This window comes from Natator depressus, chromosome 8 (assembly GCF_965152275.1).
Source record: "Natator depressus isolate rNatDep1 chromosome 8, rNatDep2.hap1, whole genome shotgun sequence".
NCBI lineage: Eukaryota > Metazoa > Chordata > Testudines > Cheloniidae > Natator > Natator depressus.
The window spans coordinates 37,003,494-37,023,860 of NC_134241.1; the positions used below are offsets into that span (position 1 = coordinate 37,003,494).

Sequence of the window (20,367 nt, forward strand, 5' to 3'; positions counted from 1 at the left end):
TTTTACACTGCTTTACTGCCAGAACAGCAACCCCTCTAGACTCTGCTCTCCCACAGCTACTAGCATGTAAAGTCACTGAGAGCTGAATACGTGAATGCTCTCTCAGCCATCCATGAGTAGATACAGGGTGACACCCACACATGCCTCAGTCCCAGCCTTGTCCCTCAGAAATGTGTGTCTTGTACTGTTAAGTAGCCCATACCACCTCATAATTAGTCCATCATTGAGACAATGGGTTATGAATATGCACCAATCCTGTTGACCCCAGTAAAGAGTCCCCAAACACTTCAATCAAACATAGTGGTTTAGATAAATTAGTAAAACAAGTTTATTAACTAGAGAAATATATATATTAAGTGATTTACAAGTGATAAGGCATAAAAGTCAGACTTGGTTACAAAAGAAATAAGAAGATAAACATGGAAGCTAATTCCTAAACTTTACCAAACCCAATAAGTTTAAAAGCAAACAGGTTTCTCTCACCCAAAAGCTTTCAGCAGTCTGTACTGGCTGGAAAACCTCCAGGCCAGGACCACTCCCCCCAGTTCAATGATTCACCATTGTCTTTCAAGTGATTTTGCTGCCCTGAGTAGAGATGGGGGAGGAGAAGAGACAAGGAAGTCACTGTCTCTTATTTTATATCCCCCTCCTCTCATTGAGGATTACCCCTTGCTGGGATGTAGACAAAACAGTTCCCTGTGTACCTAAGATTCGAAAAGTCTTTCAAGTGAATTGTAAATTTCTTTGTTTAAGGTCTCCCCTGTTCCCCTGCTTCAGCAGTTAATAGTTTTCTGTCATCTGTGATCAGTCTTTTGTTGTCTCTGAGGAGCTAGTCTGTGAGCGTTCCCCAGAATTACAACATATTTTAGTAACAAACATATAGTAAAATCTCCTAGCTCCATATACTGTGTCGATACACACATTTTAATATGATGATGTTCAGTAGATTATAAGTTTTGAAATGATACCTCACAAGGCATACTTTGTACAAAATATATCACAAGTATATAAAATCATGAATATTGGGTACAGGGTATCACATGGGGTACAAGGTGTCACACAGGTATTCTTAGTTTTTAAAATACTTATTGTGATTTGCAGTATATATAATTCGAATTAAAAGTTACAGATTTGTTGTGGTACATTTTGTTTCCTAAATAAATCCAATAAATCCATGAAATGTATTTAAAATACATTTATGTGTATTTGTGCTATTGGAATTGCAAAAGTGTATTACATATGTGGTTGTCTTCTGTCAGTAATCTTATCACTGTGGAACATGTAGGTTTTGATTTATATAGTATGTGGTGTACGTTTTCTGTTCTGAAAGTCAATTTAAATATTCTTATATGGGGATATAATAATTTAAAAGTAATTGTGTTGTTATTCTAGCTAATTTAACACTTCTTCCTCATTTTCATAAAGCAAATTAAACTCGAAATCAAGAAACTATATTTTAAGCATTTTTCTCTATAGATATTGTATTACATTGTATTTTGTTGCTAATTTGTCAATTCTAAAGTATTACAGCAAATTTTGTGAAGTGAAAGAGTAATTTGTTTACTTCACTGAAAATGTGTGCAATTACATTTTTAGTAAGGGTTAAATTGGCAGAAGTCCCGGTGGCACTCTTTTAAGCTCCATCCACAAAATGTGTTCCACCCATGTGAGTCACCCGAATGAGATATTCCTCACGGGAGATCTTGAAGATAGTCTAAATATTAATGCATTTTGCTGTACTGAGCTCTTAAGCTTGGCTCCTCCTGGGTGTGTCTTGAATATGGGTTTCATGGAGCTCCTTGGGGTTGGCTCCTTCTTGACTTGGGAAAAATAAATAAGTGATGGCATCTCCCAAATGCCACACGTTTGAGGCAGCAAAATGAACAGTTGTTCACAGTGAATTCTGTCAATCTGTAACCTTTCCTTTTCTTTTTTACATGGCTGATGAAATAATTAACAATGTTGATATTTAAATCAACATTACTGGACATCTGAGGTAACCTCTTGCTGAAATGAGTTCACGCTTCTCTGAACTATTGTTCCATGTTCTCTGAGGACTCATCTCTGCATGGGTTGCACTTGGTTCACAATTTTTAGGTTTCATTTGGAGCTATAAGAGCTACATATTTTTAAAAATGTTTTTCATAAAATGTCTGAACTGAATGCTAAGAACTCTGCAATTCTCCCTTTAGATTCCCATTGGTAGAATAGAATTTTGCGCTTCTCTATCCTTTGGTAAAACACTGGGTAATGCAATGCCGCATTCCAGCCACTTGAGGGAGACAGAGCCACGGTTTGTCTACATGAATTGCACCTACGTTTAGGATCCTGGTGTCCAGGCTGATGCCCCACTCTGGCACTTTGAGTGCAGAAGGTGGGGGTCTGCAAGGATTCTAAAAATTAATACTGGTCACTCCAGGCTGGTATTAAACTACCAAGGTTACAGCTTCTCTCTGATCTTGGATGGATAGATGCTGCCACCACCCAAATGCAAAAAAAACACTTTGAACCCAGGAAGGTGCACTTGGGAATTCCTTCCTATGGGGTACCCTCAAGCCCTTTCACACACACACACACACACACACACACACACACACACACACACACAGGAAAGAACTGAGAAAGAAAACAAAGGAAATCAGCTGTTGCCACCAGCTAATTAAACAACATATGCACAAACCTCTTAAGACACAAAAACCCAATCCTTTTCTTAAAAAAGGTAAATTTTATTAAAAACAAAAAGAAAGAAAATACATCTGGAATGTAGGCTATTGCTAGATTTTAAAAGAGCAAAAATAATAATTAAGCATCAAGAATGGTTTGCTTGAGGTCCAGTTTAAAGGTTACAAGCAAAACAAAAGCATTTGGTGGTTAGCACAGAGGAGTCCACAAGCCAATAAGAATTAAAATAATAACCTTAATCTTGTCTTCCTAGACATTCCCTGATTTACTTACATATCTGTGGTTTCAGATAAGCAATTCCTAGGTATGATTTGATGATTTTTCATACCTGGTTTAGCTTCTTACAGCATTGCTGCTATGTGTCTCCTCCCTCTGGAGAACAACAGACAGAGAAAAGGGAAGTTTTCCCCCCAATTTTAAAAAGCTCTAGCTCTCCCATTGGCTCTTTTGATCAGGTACCCACTCTCTTCCTTTTACCTATTGGCTTTTTTAACCCTTTATAGGTAAAGCAAGTAGAGAACAGCTACTAACAGGGATTTTATAGCTAACTGGCTGGCTGGGTGTCCATAAAATGGAGCAACTCCCCCCCCCCCCAGCCTCATTTATCACACCTGGTAAGGAGAAAGCACTGTATTTCAGTATTCTACAGACTGTCATATGGAAAATATATATTCTTATATCCTATCTTGACAGCTGCAGAGCTAAATTCTGAGGGTTACTAAAATGTCAATGTCAAAGATTAGAATCAGTTTGGATGCCGTTGTCTGGTTTTGTTCATTGAGGTACTGGTGACATGTTCATACTTACAATATGTCACCGTGAAAAATCAAGTGCCAGATTGTAACATTGAACTTTCCCTAGATTAGGAAAAGATGCACATGTTTGTTGCTAATGGGAGAACCTGATGCACATACATTACAACTTTTTGTAAATCAATGTAATTTAGCTTCCAAAGTTTTGTACTAATATTTCAGTTATTGGGGCAACATGGAAGTTGGCAGAGAGAGACTTTTGAAGCACATTTTTAATGTCATAAAAATTTCACAAAATATTTACAATTGTTAAAGTTTGGAGTTTGTTCTTTATCTCCACTTTTTCTCCATAAAGGTCACATTCTCATGAGGTTTTACTGTATTCCTGTAGTGTCCTGGAGACAGTGTATACAGCATTGACATAAAGAGCAATAATTGATAGTTTTAGCATAAGATATTCTTGACTAAAACTCTTCACTCTCTGGACCTTATGCATGAGCAAGTGGGTACGACCTTACAATTAATGAGAGAAATGGAAAGAGAGAGAACATTGAGGTGATGATCATGGAGAGTTTAGTTACTTTGTCCATTATCTTTTAGAAGAGTAAACAAAAGGTAAAATCGAATGACAGGCCAAACTGGGAATGGCTTTACTAACTAGAGTATTTTAAATTAAATTAAATTGATTCAGGATATTTAATTTTGTTTCTTTTCACTGTCGCATTTAGGAAAGCTAGGAAATACACAAGCTCTTATTGAGAAAAAAAGAAATGCTACACTATATGAAGAAGGCTGTCATATGGAAAGAAGTTAAACAAAACTTCACTACAGATTCTTAAATTATAATTCCACTATTTCCCCCTCAAAAACCCTAGACTAATAATGAAACCACTAACACCAATGCTCAATGGTTTGGGGAAGTTTATTTAACACATTCTATAGTGCAGGAAATAACATGGAGGCTGGTAAAAATAAACTCTGCTTTACACAATTAGTGTATAAATTAATTGAACCCAAATAATTCCAGGTTCTAAACTTATTGCAGGATAATGGGCATGGTTCAGCACAAAGCCAGTGAATGGATGGCTCTATCTTCACTGCACTGCATTTCTGGGGCTATCACACACCATGAGAATGAATAGTAGCTACCCCTAAAAATTGTTAGGGGAGAGAAATGTACAAAGCCAAAGCAGAGAGAGAATCAAGGCCTTTTGCACATGGGAATTCCATCTGAATGCATCTTCAAATTCTTCTCCTTCACTCACATCTGACATACATGAGGATATATCAGTCAAAGAGAAGTTCAAGCAACTCTCCCTGTACATTATTGTAACTGTGCCTCAGTGGGCCACAACTGAGTATGCCAAATTCAGGATGAACTGCTGAGAAATAGGGCAGATACATCCCAAGACTGGTGGCTAATCCCCCACAAAATATATCAAACCAGCAACAAAAGTAAACTTCTGTTTCACCACACTGGGTAACAAGAAGTCATAAAGGCAGTTTCCCCAGGTATTCCAGTCCTTGTATTACCACCAAAACCACTAGACTTAGACATGGGTGGTTCTTTACAACCAGTCTCTTCAAATAAAAGGTTATTCTGATCCCAAAGGACCAGCCACACACCCAGGTCAATATATAACTCAGATCTTACCCCAAAATCATGCTGATGTCAATCCTTTAGTATCTAAAATCTAAAGGTTTATTCATAAAAAGAAATAAAGAAGGTGAGAGCTAAAATTGTTTAAGGAATCAAATACATATAGTAAATGCAAAGTTCTTGGTTCAGGTTTATAGCAGTGATGGAATAAACTGCTGGCTTAAGTCAAGTTTCTGGCTGCTTCCAATTCATTGGAAGGACCTCAGTCCATTGGTTAGAATGCTCTCATTAGTATAAGTTCATAGTCCAGAGGTTTGGGCAGGAAAGAGGCAAAATGGAGGAGTTTCCAGGGCCTTTTATAGCTTCTGCCATGTGGGGGGAATCCCATTGTTCTCACTGTGGGAAAGTACAGTAGCAAGATGGTGGTTGGAGTCACATGGACAAGTTACATGTCCATGCATTTTGCCTAGTCATTGCAGGAAGCTATTACCTATACTTCAGACAGCACGTTTGCAGGACAGTCCATTCAGTTTAGATGTGCATCTCCCATGGTCCATTGTCAGTTAAGTGCTTATTGATGAGCCACTTAATTTGAATAGTCCCTCCAAGATGTCCAGGCTAACCACCTTGTGAGCATTACCTAGAAGCAAACATTTTGAAATCCAGGTATAGAGCCAATATTCATAACTTCAAATACAAAAATGATACATGCATACAAATAGCATAATCATAACTAGCAAATCATAACATTTTCATAGACATCTTACATGCCACATTTTGTACAAGATTTGTTGCAAATATATAACAGTGCTTGCAACAATGATCTATGTGGTCATATTTTAATCAGATAATGTCACAATTATATTCTGAAAATTTCAGTGATACTTTAACTAGGAACTGGAAGGTGAGGATGATGAGAGCAGATAATTTGAATCAAAGAGGAGAGGGGAATGAAAGCTGGCAAAGCTCAGCAAGAAAAAATACAAGACTTCTAACTTACTTCCTTAGACGCTATCTCTAGTATCAGGACTCGGAGAGAGAATATTTTATTAAAGCTAATATTTAAAAAAATATATAATACATAAGTTGGGAAAAGAGTGTCTGTACATCTGGGTATAGTGCTTAGTTTATCCACAAATGCAAAGTTTTCTTTTAAATTCATATGCTACATAGAGTACAAAATCAGCAATAACCCAAATTTAGATGAATAGATTTAACAATACAATTTAGGCATTAAAATCCAAATACCCAGGTACATCACTCATGAAAAGTTGTACAGAGCTTTGGTTGTGGAAAGCAAAATATATCAATGACTGGAGATTGTCCTTCAGTAATTGAGAATTAGGATAGGTTGTCCATTTAGAGAAAAAAAAAACAGTCCATCAGAAAAGTATTTGAGTTACTTTCCGGACTGTGCTTCTCATCGGCACGCCAGCTCATCCCTCCTGGTATTGCCAATGTCCAGTGACGTTTTCTATGTAGATATCCCTCAACCACCTGACGGCATCCAACACCATGAGTTGCCATGTCAGCCGAGTGTAGCGTTGACCAACTCCACGTTCTCTCAGCACTCGCTCGTTACTGGGGACCCATGCGCCCAGGGCTCTGACGATCAGCACATGTGTTTGGACCTTGTAGCCCCTAGCTCTCAGGGTGTTGGCCAGAGAGGCATATTTCTCCAGCTTTTGAGCTTGGGCGTCTTGGAAAGCCAGGGTCCTGTTTTCAAAGGGCACTGTGATGTCCATCATAATGATCTTCTTCCAGTCCTAGTTGGTGATGACGATGTCTGGTCACAGTTGGCCATTGGTTCCGGTGATGGCAGAGTTTACAGCAACCTTCCCCATGGGTGGCAGGATGGCTCTGGCCAGGTGATCTCAGATGGCATTGTGTCGCAGCTGCAAAGCTCTTGAATGGGGCTTGCAGTTACACAGGATGTGGGGTAGCGTCTCATTGGTGTAGCCGAACTTCTTGCATCACTTGTCCCAATTCCTGTGGCAGATGGCTCCGTTCAGTGGGGCGCGGTTGAGTTGGGCCCGGTGGATGAACCTCCAGTTGACAAATGGGGTGAAGCTGCACCCGAGGAGGAAGTGGTTGCTGGCGTCCCACTTGCACGTCACCTCAAAGGCCTTGCCCTGGTCTGGCTTCCATTTCAGGTTTTCCATGTATTGGTAGTGGATGGCATCCTTCAGGGTCCTGTCCAGCAAGGTTCTGGCTCTTGGAGTGATGATGGTGCACTCCATATTCTTCACCTGTGGCACCAGGACTCCCAGCTCCTGGCATTCCTTACACCACATCCAGTGGCAGCCGATATGCTTCTCTAGTCATTGAGAAGCATTGCGGGCATGAGTCCAGAGTGAAACAAAGTCTCCCTCATCTCTTCCAAATTTGACTTCCAGCAAGTTGCTCAGGTAGGTGGCAACATCTTGGTTGGAGGGCGTCCTGGCAATTTGCTTCTTGACAGCATCCTGCAGAGCACTCTCTGCGTTGTTCCTCACCATGGCTTCCAGGCATGTCAGAAGGCAGAAGGTATTATCTTGGCAAGAATGTACCAAGCAACTTGAAAAGTGAATAAGACCGCAAATCTCAGAAGAATCAGGACTCAGAGAGATAAGGAAATCCCAGAGCCACCTATAATTCATGGAAGAATTCTTATGGGAGAATAAATATTAAAGGATCCTTGATTGGCGATCCTGTGCTGTAAAGAACTATCTATCTCATATACCTAGAAGTGTAAGAAGGACTTCTGAGAAACATTTGCGATTGTCAATGGTTCCAAAAATTGGAAAGAGCCATTGCTGGCCATAGCCAGGAGGAGCACAAGTGACCCAAAGTATGATGTGAAAGGATGACTTCAATCTTCCCAGGTCTTCCGTAGATCTGCAGCACAAACAGAATGAGACTCGTTGGGAAGCATCTTGGAGAAGGAGAAAAAGCAGCTACTGTTTCCGGGAAACAAGAGCCATGTGCAGGAAGAAGAGAAACACTGTGTGGCATTAAATAGTGATAACGCACAGTAGCAGGAGGTGGGAGGACTTGACGACATCGGAACTGTATATGTTGAATCACGTCAGGCTGGTAAACTATTCCGGGCTGATTCAGGCTATGCTGCTAAACCCGCAGTTAGGGACAGGATGACATTCAACAGTGATGTACGTTGCCAATGCTCCCTGGGCTGGAGCTAGGCTGGAGGGGATGCACTCTGTTCACACTCTCCAAACAGTTCCAGAGTAGCTGGGTGTTTTGGTAACAAAATAAACAGTGAAATAGTTAACAATGTTTACATTTGAATCAGCATAATCTGGCATCTATCTGTGCGTTTACTCGGCACTAAGCATATGAATTAACATTACACTGAGACGAATGAGGGTAGTTAGTACATATCTTAAGATCAAGTGCTGAGCACTATGCACAAACCCCAAGTAATAAGTTGATTTTATGCAAAAGATTTAATACTGTTTTGGGGGGAATTATAATAGTCCCCCAACCTCATAGCTTTGTAGGAGTATCTGTATAGCTACTCCTCTACCACAGCTACAGCCCATGGACTTTGTTAGCTAGTGGAACCCCTGTGTGCCTCCCACGTGTGGGTTTAGATGTGTGATTCTAAGCAGATGCTCTGTTCACATAATAGTAATAATAATAGAGAGAAGAAGAAGAAAAGGTGGAACCTAGGAGTTCCAAATGAATTGGGGCTCCATTGAGCTGGGCCATTGAGCAAACACATAATAAAAGACAATTCCAGCTTCCAAGAGTTTATCATTCAAATAAACAAGACAGTCAATGCATGGGAAGGGAAACGGGCACAGAAAGGCAAACTGATTTGCCCAAAATCACATAGCAAGTCAGAGATAGATCCAGGAATACAATCCAGGTCTCCTAACTCCCAATCCAGTTCTCTGTACATTGGACTCCTCTACAGGACCCACGACGACACCCAGTTCATTCTTTGGAATCCAACTGCGTGGTTTGCTTCCTATCCCATGTAAGGAAACTAGTAGAGGACAACTGTTCTCCCATTTCTATGGATTTTGGATTGAGATGATGAGCTGCTTTTTTTTTGTAGAGTTCTATATATTTAGATTAGCTTGTGTAATTTTGCACTCTTAGTATGGCCCATAAGGTGAACACTGAAGTCCGATTCCTTGGTGTTACAAAAGACAATACACTGAGGAAGACAGAAAAATGTGATCATAAATACTCTGTTCCACGTAATAAATAACAACGTTGTAACTAACCTAAAGTAAGTAAAGGTCGAGTCCTATTTCCTTAAATTTAAATAGAAAATAAAAGAATAAACCCATTAGTATCTAAAATTGAAAAAAGGAAGGAAGGAAATTTAATGAATGTTCAGATGTCGCTCAGTTAACTGTGGACATTTTAAAATTTTTGCCATCTTCAAAGAAAATACTTTATGGAAGAAATTTGATAAACGTCTGCGCAGGAGTACTGCAGTAGGAAAATATTTTACACACACACACACTTGCTATTTAGCATTTACAAGTTTTAGTCACAGGATGTCGCTGTTGACTTCATAAAAAAGGAAAAACAAAGCTCCACCTTGCTTTGTATCCAGCCTGTCACAGCCTGAGATCTGCTGAATGATGCCGGAGTCAACTGGAGTTTATTTAATGATTTAAAACGTATGTGTGAGAGTTTTCAAGAGATTTTCTTAATTTAAGAACAACAGAAGGCAGGTATATTTTGTTTTAAAAACTGGAAAATTGCGGACTGTGCCTCTCCTACGTTTGTGCTATAATTTTCAGCAAACAACAGATTCAGCAGGATTGCCTGACACTGGATTAAATTTGCACAAAGACACGGCAGGAGGTCGAAGAATATTTATTTCCTGTTAAAGACCTAGGAATTTTATCTTTTAAACCGCCACCGACACCGCCCAGTGTCCGCGATGGCTCTTCTCCGGCGAGACTCCCTGGTAACCGGGCAGCTGCTGCGGCTGGTTCTGCTACACACGGCCTGGGAGGTGGGCAGCGGCCAGGTCCGTTATTCCCTGCCGGAGGAATCCAAACACGGCACCTTTGTGGGCCGCCTGGCCCAGGACCTGGGGCTGGAGGTGTCGGAGCTGGTGTCTCGGATGTTCCGGATGGTCTCCAAAGGCAGGGGAGACTATTTTGAGGTAAATTTGCAGAGCGGCGTTTTGTTTGTTAAGTCGCCAGTAGACAGGGAAGAGGTGTGCGGCCAGAGCCCCCTGTGCGCCATGGACCTGGAGGTGATAGTGGACAAACCCCTGAGGATATTTCACGTGGAAGTGGAAATACAGGATATAAATGACAATGCTCCTGTTTTCTTGGTACAAGAGCAAAATCTAGTGATCTCAGAATCGAGACTGTCGGGTTCGCGTTTCCCACTAGAGGGCGCATCTGACGCAGACATTGGTACAAACTCGCTGCTGACCTATAAACTGAGCTCTAATGAATATTTTACTTTAGATGTGCAAGTAAAAAATGACCACAGTAGATTGGTGGAACTTGTGCTTCTGAAACCTTTGGACAGAGAGGAAACCCCTGAGCATCGTTTATTGTTCACCGCCACTGACGGGGGCAAACCGGAGCTGACGGGCACAGTTCAGCTGGTGATCACTGTGCTGGATGCCAATGATAACGCGCCTGTATTTAATCAGTCTGTTTATGAGGTAACTGTGTTGGAGAATACAGCTAATGGGACATTAGTAATTACACTTAATGCCACAGACTTGGACGAAGGAATTAATAAAGACATTTCATACTCCTTTAGTAATCTCCTCCCACCCAGTGTGAGAAAATTATTCAGCATTGATCCTGATACTGGTGAGATCCGACTTAAAGGAGAAGTCGATTATGAAGTCAAAACTCTCTATGAAATTCGTGTTGAAGTCAGAGATAAAAGCCCCTTTCCCTTGGCTGGACATTGCAATGTTTTGGTGGAAATTTTAGACATTAACGATAACGCCCCTGAGTTAACAATAACGTCTCACTCTCTGCCGGTGCCGGAGGACGCTCCCCCGGGGACAGTGGTGGCTCTTATTAGTGTCTCCGACCGGGACTCGGGAGACAACGGCAAAGTCACCTGCTCCATCCCCCCGGACCTGCCCTTTCAGCTCGTCTCCACCTTTAAGAATTATCACTCGCTGGTGCTGGCGGAGGCCGTGGACCGGGAGCGAGTGTCTGAATATAAGATCCTGGTGACAGCCAGAGACGAAGGGGCCCCGTCTCTCTCGGCCAGCAGCAGCATTTTGGTGCCGATCGCGGATGTGAACGATAACGCCCCTGCTTTCCCTCAGGCCGTGTACACGGTGTTTGTGAAGGAAAACAACCGTGCCGGGGCCCATCTCTTGAGCGTGTCGGCGTCGGACCCGGACCTGCGGGAAAACGCCTTTGTGAGCTACTCGGTGGTGGAGCGCAGTGTGGGAGAGCAGCAGCCCGTGTCCAGCTACATCTCGGTGCACTCGGAGAGCGGGCACATCTACGGGCTGCAGCCCTTTGACTACGAGGAGCTGCAAGTGCTGCAGTTCCAGGTGAGCGCGCGGGACGCCGGGTTCCCCTCCTTGTGCGGGAACGTGACTGTGCAGCTCTTCGTCCTGGATGAAAATGACAACGCGCCGGCAGTGTCCGCGCTTGGCTCCGGCCGCGGCTCGCCAGGGCCCGAGCTGGTTCCGCTGTCGGCCGGCGCAGGGCACGTGGTGGGCAAGGTCCGAGCGGTGGATGCGGATTCCGGCTACAACGCGTGGCTTCGCTACGAAGTGCAGGAGGCCCGGGCTGCGGGGCCTTTCCGGGTGGGTGTGTACAGCGGGGAGATCAGCACCACGCGGGCCTTGGAGGAGGCGGACGGCCCCAGCCAGAGACTCGTGATCCTGGTGAAGGACCATGGGGAGCCGGCGCTGTCAGCGACAGCCACGGTCAGCCTGTCCCTGGTGGAGAGTCCGCAGGCTGTGAAATGGGACTCGAGGCAAAGGGTCGGGAGCGAAGGGCCCTTGGTTGACATGAACGTGTCTTTAATGATCGCCATTTGCTCGGTGTCTGGGCTGTTTGTGCTGGTGATTGTCGTGTACGTTGCCTTGAGGTGCCACCCGGGTCCGGAAGTGATGTGCGGTCCTGGGAAAGCCACCGTGATGTGCTCGAGCGAGGTGGGGAGTTGGTCCTATTCGCAGCGCCAGAGCCGGAACCTGTGTGTCGGGGAAGGCACCGCCAAGAATGACCTCATGGTTTTCAGCCCCAACGTCCCTCATTCCTCGGGGAATGTGGGAATAGAGAAACCTCAGCAGGAACTGACACTGAAGTCTTCTGCGGTGGTGAGTCAGATTACTGAATCCTTATTTGGAAATATTTGTATGTTGTAGGTCTTCATGTGTTCTTAGGCGTGTTGTCTGTGAAACGAATGAAAAAGCAACTTTTTAAAAAAATTGGATGTTCCTTATGGCAACTGCGATAGTAGTAGCTGGAGAAAGGTTTTTTTTGAGAGAGAGAATTAACTATTATCAATAACTTCTATAATTCTACTTATGTGTGAGTACTTTGGTAGTCACAGACAGGAATGTGGGCTTTAATATTGAGAATTAATTGTAAGAAAAGTATTTGGATGTTTATGCCACTATTTCTGTTTATGTCATATTTATACTAAAGAAAATCTTGTCGTGAATGTTAATTAGAGAAATACAAAGGTCCTTGCAGATTCACATTAGGGTGAGTTTGTTTATATTGTTTGGTATTTATATTATTGCTATTATTAGTGCCTATATTTTACATAGTGGAATTTTTTTTTATTAACAAGTATCAATAAACGTGCAAGTTTTGTCCCACGATTTTACAACACATGAAGCAGGGCTCTGTCTTTTTGATGCATTGCTATGTCTCAGCGTTAGCAATATTAAGAAACACATTAATTTTGCCACTGTCTTCTGACCCCCAAACTCTGGTATTTTATTCTTATGGTAGAAAGGATTGTAACTGAAGGAAAATTACTCACATTCTTCATTTTTGTCAAATATTTTACCTGTATTTTTAAAATAAGTTTATTACATTATTTCCTGAAACCCTTCAAAGTAAGGATTTAAATGACCCCAATAGTAAAGTTTAATCACCCTGTAAATAATCAATTTTACTGCAGTGTGGATGGATTACTTCACTATTGTGTCATTTATGCCCTTGTATAAATTGTAACACACACATACACACACGATTGCAGAGATACACAGTTCACCCCGCCCCCTCTCTCAACTAACTAAATCAGCGGTTTTCAAACTATTTAGGCTGCCTTCCCTTTTCCAAATAATGCAGTCTACTGCATACCCTCGTAAGAGATAGGCAGACACAACACCTTTGGGTCAGGTGCCCCCAGATTTCTCCCTTCCATTTAGCAACAGCTTCTAGAAGTTTTGAAACTGCGGGGCATGCTCCCTAGAGGGGGGCACAGATGAATGTTTGGAGGGGCAAGTGGCGACACCAGGCAGCTCGTACCAGCCCCTCATGGCAGGGCTTGGGGAGGGAATGCCACCGTCATCCCGACTCACCTCAGGGGGCCACACAGCCTGTCTGAGTGTGTGTGTGTGTGTGTGTGGGTGCAACCAAAAACTGTAAGTCAAAGGTGGGGAGCTCAGCTGCGGCCCGCTGAGGAGAGTCAGGGTGTGGAGATGGTTTGCAGCTGGCCTGAGCCACCTGGCATAGCTGCTTGCCCCTCGGATGTTCCTACACCTTAAGGGAGTGCACCCCACATTTTGAAAACCTCTGTACTAAATAAAATGCATTGTCGTCCATTACAGGATTTTTCTTGCATACCTCCTGACGAGAGCTTATGTACTCCTAGGGGTATCGGTACCCCAGTTTGAAAACCACTGCTGTAAACTGTGGTATACTGCCACCTACCACTATAGTACTGAAGAACTTCCACATAAAATCGGTAATAATAGTGAAATCCCTAGTGGACTTCATGAAGGTTCTAGCACTTCTTCCGTTTCAGGGTCATAACTCTGATTAGGGTAGCCCTTTTTTCTTGTCAATTTTATTATTCTCCTCCTTTTTTGTTTAGTTGTCCAAAGTGACGAAGAGTCAGTACTGTGAGGTCATTCTTATGGTGGAAAAGCTTTTTAAAAAAGGAAGGTCTTACAGTGTTTTCTAAAGATGGTCAGATTCTGGATTTGCCTCCTCCCGTCTGGAAATTTGTTCTCTAGTCCGATTCCCCTCAGCTGAGAATGCTTTGACCCCAGCTGTGAGGTGCTTTGTCTTTCTTGGGCTTTGTCATCTGAATTGTCCCAGGGAAACACAGCTGTCATAGTGGTTCACAGATTGAAATTCAGTCTTTGATATAGCCGGGGCTTGATCCATTAATTGCTTTGAAACTTACGTTCAAAGCCTTAAACTAGCATGGAAACTGACTGGCATCCAGTGGAGGGATTTGAGCATGACTTGATGTGCTCCGGGTGGTCTGAGCTATGGAGAACGGTGGCAGCTGCATTCTGTACCAGCTGGAGCCAGTTCATTGCCTTCATTTTCAGATTCAGTGAATTACAGTAATCCAATTTACAGTAATCCAATGCATATACATGGATCAAGGTGGCCAGGTCCTTGCTTAGGAGAAAGGAAGTTTCCTAGCAAGCCGAAAGTGAAGTAAAGTATTTCTAGATACACTTCTTGATCATCCATGCTCAGCTAAGAGAGGAATAGGACCTCCTACTTATCATGGACAGCTCCACAGTTTCCCACATCACATGGGCTTGGTATCATCTCTGTATCTTTTGCCTCCTTTTCCCTTTCATCCTTGTTGCTTTTAATTCCAGTTGCTTTCTGTGTAATGTCACCTCATTTAATACTTTCCTTCCTACCTCGCTGTTAACACCATCCTTTGCTCATCACCTCTCTTTGCTATTTTATTTTTACTTCTGCTCTTGCTGAACTGCACCCCCTTATTATTAATAGTACTCTGTATTACATCCTTGGGATTATTTTAAACAAAAAGCCTTCACACTATACAAGATCTTTAAAAATAAGAAGGGGAAAGCAACTGTCTAAATTTTATCCCCACGAGTCACCAATAAATCCTGACCATGAACTGCCTCTGTAGGTTTGAGTAGTCAGGAGTATTGTTAAACCCTTTGACACTTTCCTGATAACAGGAGAGACACATAGGTCCTGCCTCCCCTGTTTACATGTTAGAAGGAGTCTGAGCAGAGATATTGAGACTCAAAGAATGATGAAATGCAGTCCATTAGCCATTGATAGGTAAAGATTGCATGAAGCATTACATAAATCTGGAAATTGAGGGACAGCAGTTTTAAATGTTGGTCACTGGCTGGGCTCTCATCAAGACAGCTGCTCAAAGAATTTCTTGAAAGGGACCTAACAAAGAAATTGCAACTCTCCATCCCATCAAAAATACTTTTGAACTTCAGAAAGGGGATGATCAGTGCATCTCTCCTCCCACTGAAGTGAAGTGAAATAATCTAAGTAAAATTCTCCCTACCACCCCCAAACTCCTCTCCCCCACTTGCTTGGTTACATGCACAGTTCTGTTATCAGGAAACTGTCAGGTAAAATAGAAAGGCCTTTTCAAACTTCTAAAATATGTCTTCCAACAAAAAAGTCAACAAGGATTCTTGAAGTTGTGTGGAGTTGTCTTCCTTGTGCCCTGGTTCCTAATTATTGCCTGAAGTTAACTGCATTGGTTTCACTAGTTGCTGCAAAATGGGAAGTTGGTGTGGAATTGCAAGTGAAATAAGATTGTAGTGTTGGCATTTATGTATATTTGATTACAGTAGTCTCAAAGTACTGGGTCAGACTAATTGTCATTCTAGCTCAGTATTCTGTCTTCTGACAGTGGCCAGTGTCAGATGATTCAGAGGGAATGAATAGAACTGGGCAATTTTGAGTGATCCATCCCCTGTCATGCCATCCTGCCCCAGTTTCTGGCAGTTGGAGGTTTAGGTACACTCAGAGCATGGGGTTTCATCCCTGACCATCTTGGATAATAGTTATTGATAACCCTATCTTCCATGAATTTAAATAATTCTTTTTTGAACCAGTTATACTTTTGACCTTCACAATTGTGATGCTAGTATACCAGGTGACAGCTTATGCCAAGGTCCCAAAGTCTCAGCTGGACATTGACAAATACATAGCTGGAATCAGTCTGGCTCACCTCTGTGTTAGTATTGTAAAAATAGGAGTTATGGGACATAAGAGAGAGACATTAATTGGTGTGATCTGCAACAGAAAGAGTTATGTCTTTCCCAACAGGAAAGGTCCATTGACACTAGATGGTCTATTGTGGGATGTTAAAGAGGACAAAAGACTTTGTTGTTCTGCTTCCCCCTCCCACCATGAAGCTGAATCATGCAGGTGGAGTCCTCCCATCAGCTGAATTTGCAGCTCAGAATGCATGACAGGAGGGGGTAAAACCCCAAACAAAAAGAACTAGGTATCAGTATTCTGCTTGGACTCTGGGAAGCAAGTTTTCTAGGTATAAGCAACAGATCCCCAGTTGCTTAGCCTGGGTTAGCCCTAAAGGACAAGTAGAACTTGCTTATTATAGATGCTGCTATTAGCTTTTGAAATTTAAGATTGTAACCCATTTGTGTAATTATATTTTCCTGCTTTAACCTTGTAAGTAATTCTCTAGTTTCCCTTTCCTATTTAATAAATCTTTATATAGTTTATTATAGGATTGGCTACAAGTGTTGTCTTCATTGTGAGATCTGAGGTGAAATTGACTTGCTGTTTGACTGGTCCTTTAGGACTGGGAGTAACCTGAATATTTTTGTGATTGTTGGTGTCAGGGACCATCTATTAGAAATGTGTGCTTACCAGGGTCGTGAGATAGATTGGAGTTCCCAAAGGACTATCTGTGATTCCATGTTAAGGTTGTTACGGTGCCTGAGGAGTTCACATTGAATAATTGATTGGTGAAATCTAAGTACAGAATTCACAACCAATTTGGGGTTTGCGCCCTGCTTCCTAGCAGTCTGCCCTGAGGTTGGTAATCACACTCTTGAGTCAGTGCAAAAAGCATTATATTAACATCCTATGGCAATGAGTTCCACAGATTGATTATGCATTGTGTGAGGTATTTCCTTTTGTTTGTTTCAAATTTTCTGCCTATTAATTTCATCAGGTGACCCCTACTTCTTTTGTTATGTGAAGAGGTATTATGATATTTACTGTCTTATTATCTATTATTGTCTTATTCTCTATCCCTTTCCTAATGGTTCCTAACATTCTGTTAGATTTTTTTGACTGCTGCTGAATATTGAGTGGATGTTTTCAGAGACCTATCCTCAATAACTCCAAGATCTCTTTCTTGAGTGGTAACAGTTAATCTAGTGTATGTATAGTTGGGACTATTTTTCCCAATGTGCATTTATCAACACTGAATTTCATCTGCCATTTTGTTACCCAGTCACCCAGTTTAATGAGAACCCTTTCTAACTCTTTGCAATCAGCTTTGGACTTAACTATCTTGAGTAATTTTACAACATGCCAATTTTTCCACCTCAGTGTTCACCTCCTTTTAAAAATCAGTTATGAATATGTTGAACATCAGAGGTCCTGGTAAAGATCCTCCCCCCATCCCTGCTATTTACCTCTCTTCATTGTGAAAACTGACCATTTATTCCTATCCTTTGTTTCCTATCTTTTAACTAGCTACTGATCCATGAGAGGGCCTTCCCTCTTATCCCACGTCTGCTTATTTTGCTTAAGAGCCTTTGGTGAGGCACCTTGTCAAAGACTTTCTGAAAATCCAAGTACACTGTTCAGCTATGTGTCTGATAACTTTGTTCTTTACTATAGTTTCATCCAATTTGCCTGGTAAGGATGGTATTCCAGCAGAACTGTACAAAGTAGCAGGCCCAAAGGCTATTGAGGTGTTTCACAACATCTTGGGTCGCATTTGGGAAGAAGAAGACATACCACAAGACTTCAAAGATGCTATTAATATAGGTGCTGAATCCATGGGTGCTCTGAGTCTGGAGCACCCATGGAAAAAAAATAGTGGGTGCTCAGCACCCATCGGCAGCCCCACAGATCAGCATCTCCCCCTGCCCCTGATTGCCTCCCACCCGCTGGTGGCCCTGCCTATCAGCTCCTCCCACCTGCCAGCCATCAGCTGTTCAGTGACAGTTCAGGAGGCATTGTGGGGAGGGGGAGGACCTGGGGCAGGAATAGGTGGGGCAGGGGTCAAGGCTTGGGGGCAGGGGTGGAGTGGGGGCGGGAAGAGGTGAGGGGGGCTTGGGGGAAGGGGTGGAGTTGGGGCAGAGTCTGTGGCAGAGCGGGGGTCAAGCACCCCCCAGGAACTGAGGAAGTCAGTGCCTATGGCTATTATTGTATCACCGTTCAAAAACAAAGGCAGGAAAGCTGACTGCAGAAACTAGAAAAGCATTTCTCTCCTCCGTACAGCAGGGAAAGTACTAGCTTGTATTCTACTGCACAGATTCATTGTTAACATATCTGAGGAGAATTTTCCAGAAGTGCAGTTTCAGACCAGGTTGTAGTACCATGGACATGATTTCTGTTATAAGGCAGATCTAGGAAAAATGTTTAGAGCAGAACATGGACCTGAATGCAGTTTTCATTGACTTGACCAAAGCTTTTGATATGGTAAACAAAGAGGGTCTATAGGTTATTCTACATGAACTGGACTGCCCAAGAAGATCCATACAAATCATCCATCTGTTCCATGACCACACGACAGAGCAAGTGCTCTCCATTGGTGATTCTTCTGATGCATTTGAAATCTTGAATGGAGTGAAACAAGGCTGTGTACTTACTCCAGTGCTCTTCAATTTGTTCTTTGTTTGTGTCCTCAGCCATGCCACAAGGGACTTGGATCAGGGGATATACATCCACTGCCAACTTGATGGCTCCCTCTTTGATCTTCGATGACTCAGTGCTAAGACCAAGATGCTGGAGAGACTTCTTGTTGAGGCACATTTTGCAGATGACTGTGCCTTGATGGCTCATAGACACAATGACCTTCATGTCATCATTGATGGTTTTCTGAAGCATCCCAGCTGTATGGCCTCACCATCAGTCTCAGTAAGACAGAGGTCTTGTTCCAACCAGAATCTCATTCCAATGTCTCAGTGCCAGCCATCTTCATCCAAAGCATACAGCTGAAAAATGGGGATCAGTTTAAGTATTTGGGCAGCATCATCTCAAGTGATGGTTCCCTTGATAAAGAAATTGCCCCCAGCATCAGTAAAGCCAGCCAGGCCCTTTGCCGACTCCAAACAAAAGTCTTTCACCAACACAACATTTGTCTCTCCACCAAATTGAAAATCTACAGTGCAGTGGCTCTAACATATCTCCTGTATGGATCTGAGACATGGACTCTTTCTAGATGGCACAGTAAACAGCTTGAGCAATTTCACATGAGCTCCCCCCACTCAATAATGAGCATTTGCTGGCAGGACAGAGTGACGAGTATTAAGATCCTTGAGAGAGCAAACACAACCAGCATTCAGGAAATACGATTCAGAGCAGAACTTAGGTGGACTGGAAATGTCATCAGAATGGAAGATCACTGTCTCCCAAAACAGATCTTGTATGGAGAGCTGAGTCAAGGCAAAAGAAAGAAGGTTGTCCATATAAGTGCTTCAAAGATAACCTGAGGAGGAATCTCCAGTGGGCTAGCATCAATCTCAAAGAACTCAAGGAAATGGCTCAGAACAGGCTTGCTGGTGGTCCCTAACAAGATCAGCATGTAACAGGTTCAAGTGGGGTTGATGAAATCGTCTCCAGGCTGCACATGCAAAGTGCCACAAAGCTGCATCATCAAACCGCAGAGATTTGACTTCCCATGCCCTCAGTGTGGCTGACTCTGTGCATCAAGGTTTGGACTTAAGAGAAAATTGTGACAATATCATCATCATCATCATTGTCAGTGATGGACTACCAACAATCTCTTCAAGCATTTCACAGTCACTGTCACCATTTTGATCAGGTGGCCCGTAGTGTAGTCCTCCTGGTAGTCTTATTGTTCAAGCATGGAATTTCTATCAATAGAGATTCTATGATATAGTTTGATTCATTTGAGGTTTTTATTTTATTTGACTCTATGCATTTTTCCAGTATAGTGCCACTCCCCCACGCGTGTAACCTACTCTGCTATTCCTGTGTATTTGGCACCTGGTATTACCATGTCCCACTGATTATCCTCATTCCATCAAGTTTCCCCAATGGCTAGTGTATCAATATCCTTATTTAATGTCAGGTACACCCATCTTAGTATTTATACTTCGGTCATTTGTATATAAAGCACTTGTACATTTTGTCAATATTCCGTGGCTTGCCTTCATATGTTACATTTAAGTAAGACGGTCTTACATTTAACTGTTCCTCACTAGCTCCT

General features: G+C 42.4%; 1 protein-coding gene across 6 annotated transcripts in view; it reads left to right on the top strand.

Annotated features, from left to right (window-relative positions):
• The window catches only part of LOC141992114 (protocadherin alpha-C2-like), a 333,092-nt gene that overhangs the window by 31,509 nt on the left and 281,216 nt on the right, over positions 1-20,367 (top strand). The window contains exon 1 of one of the 6 annotated variants that reach the window (XM_074960779.1): positions 9,615-12,319. The exons of the other annotated variants lie outside the window; for them this stretch is intronic. Coding sequence (XP_074816880.1) covers positions 9,941-12,319 — 2,379 coding nt within the window. The 5' untranslated portion in view covers positions 9,615-9,940. Of the gene's footprint in view, positions 1-9,614; positions 12,320-20,367 lie in introns of those variants that run through there. 6 annotated transcript variants of the gene reach the window in all.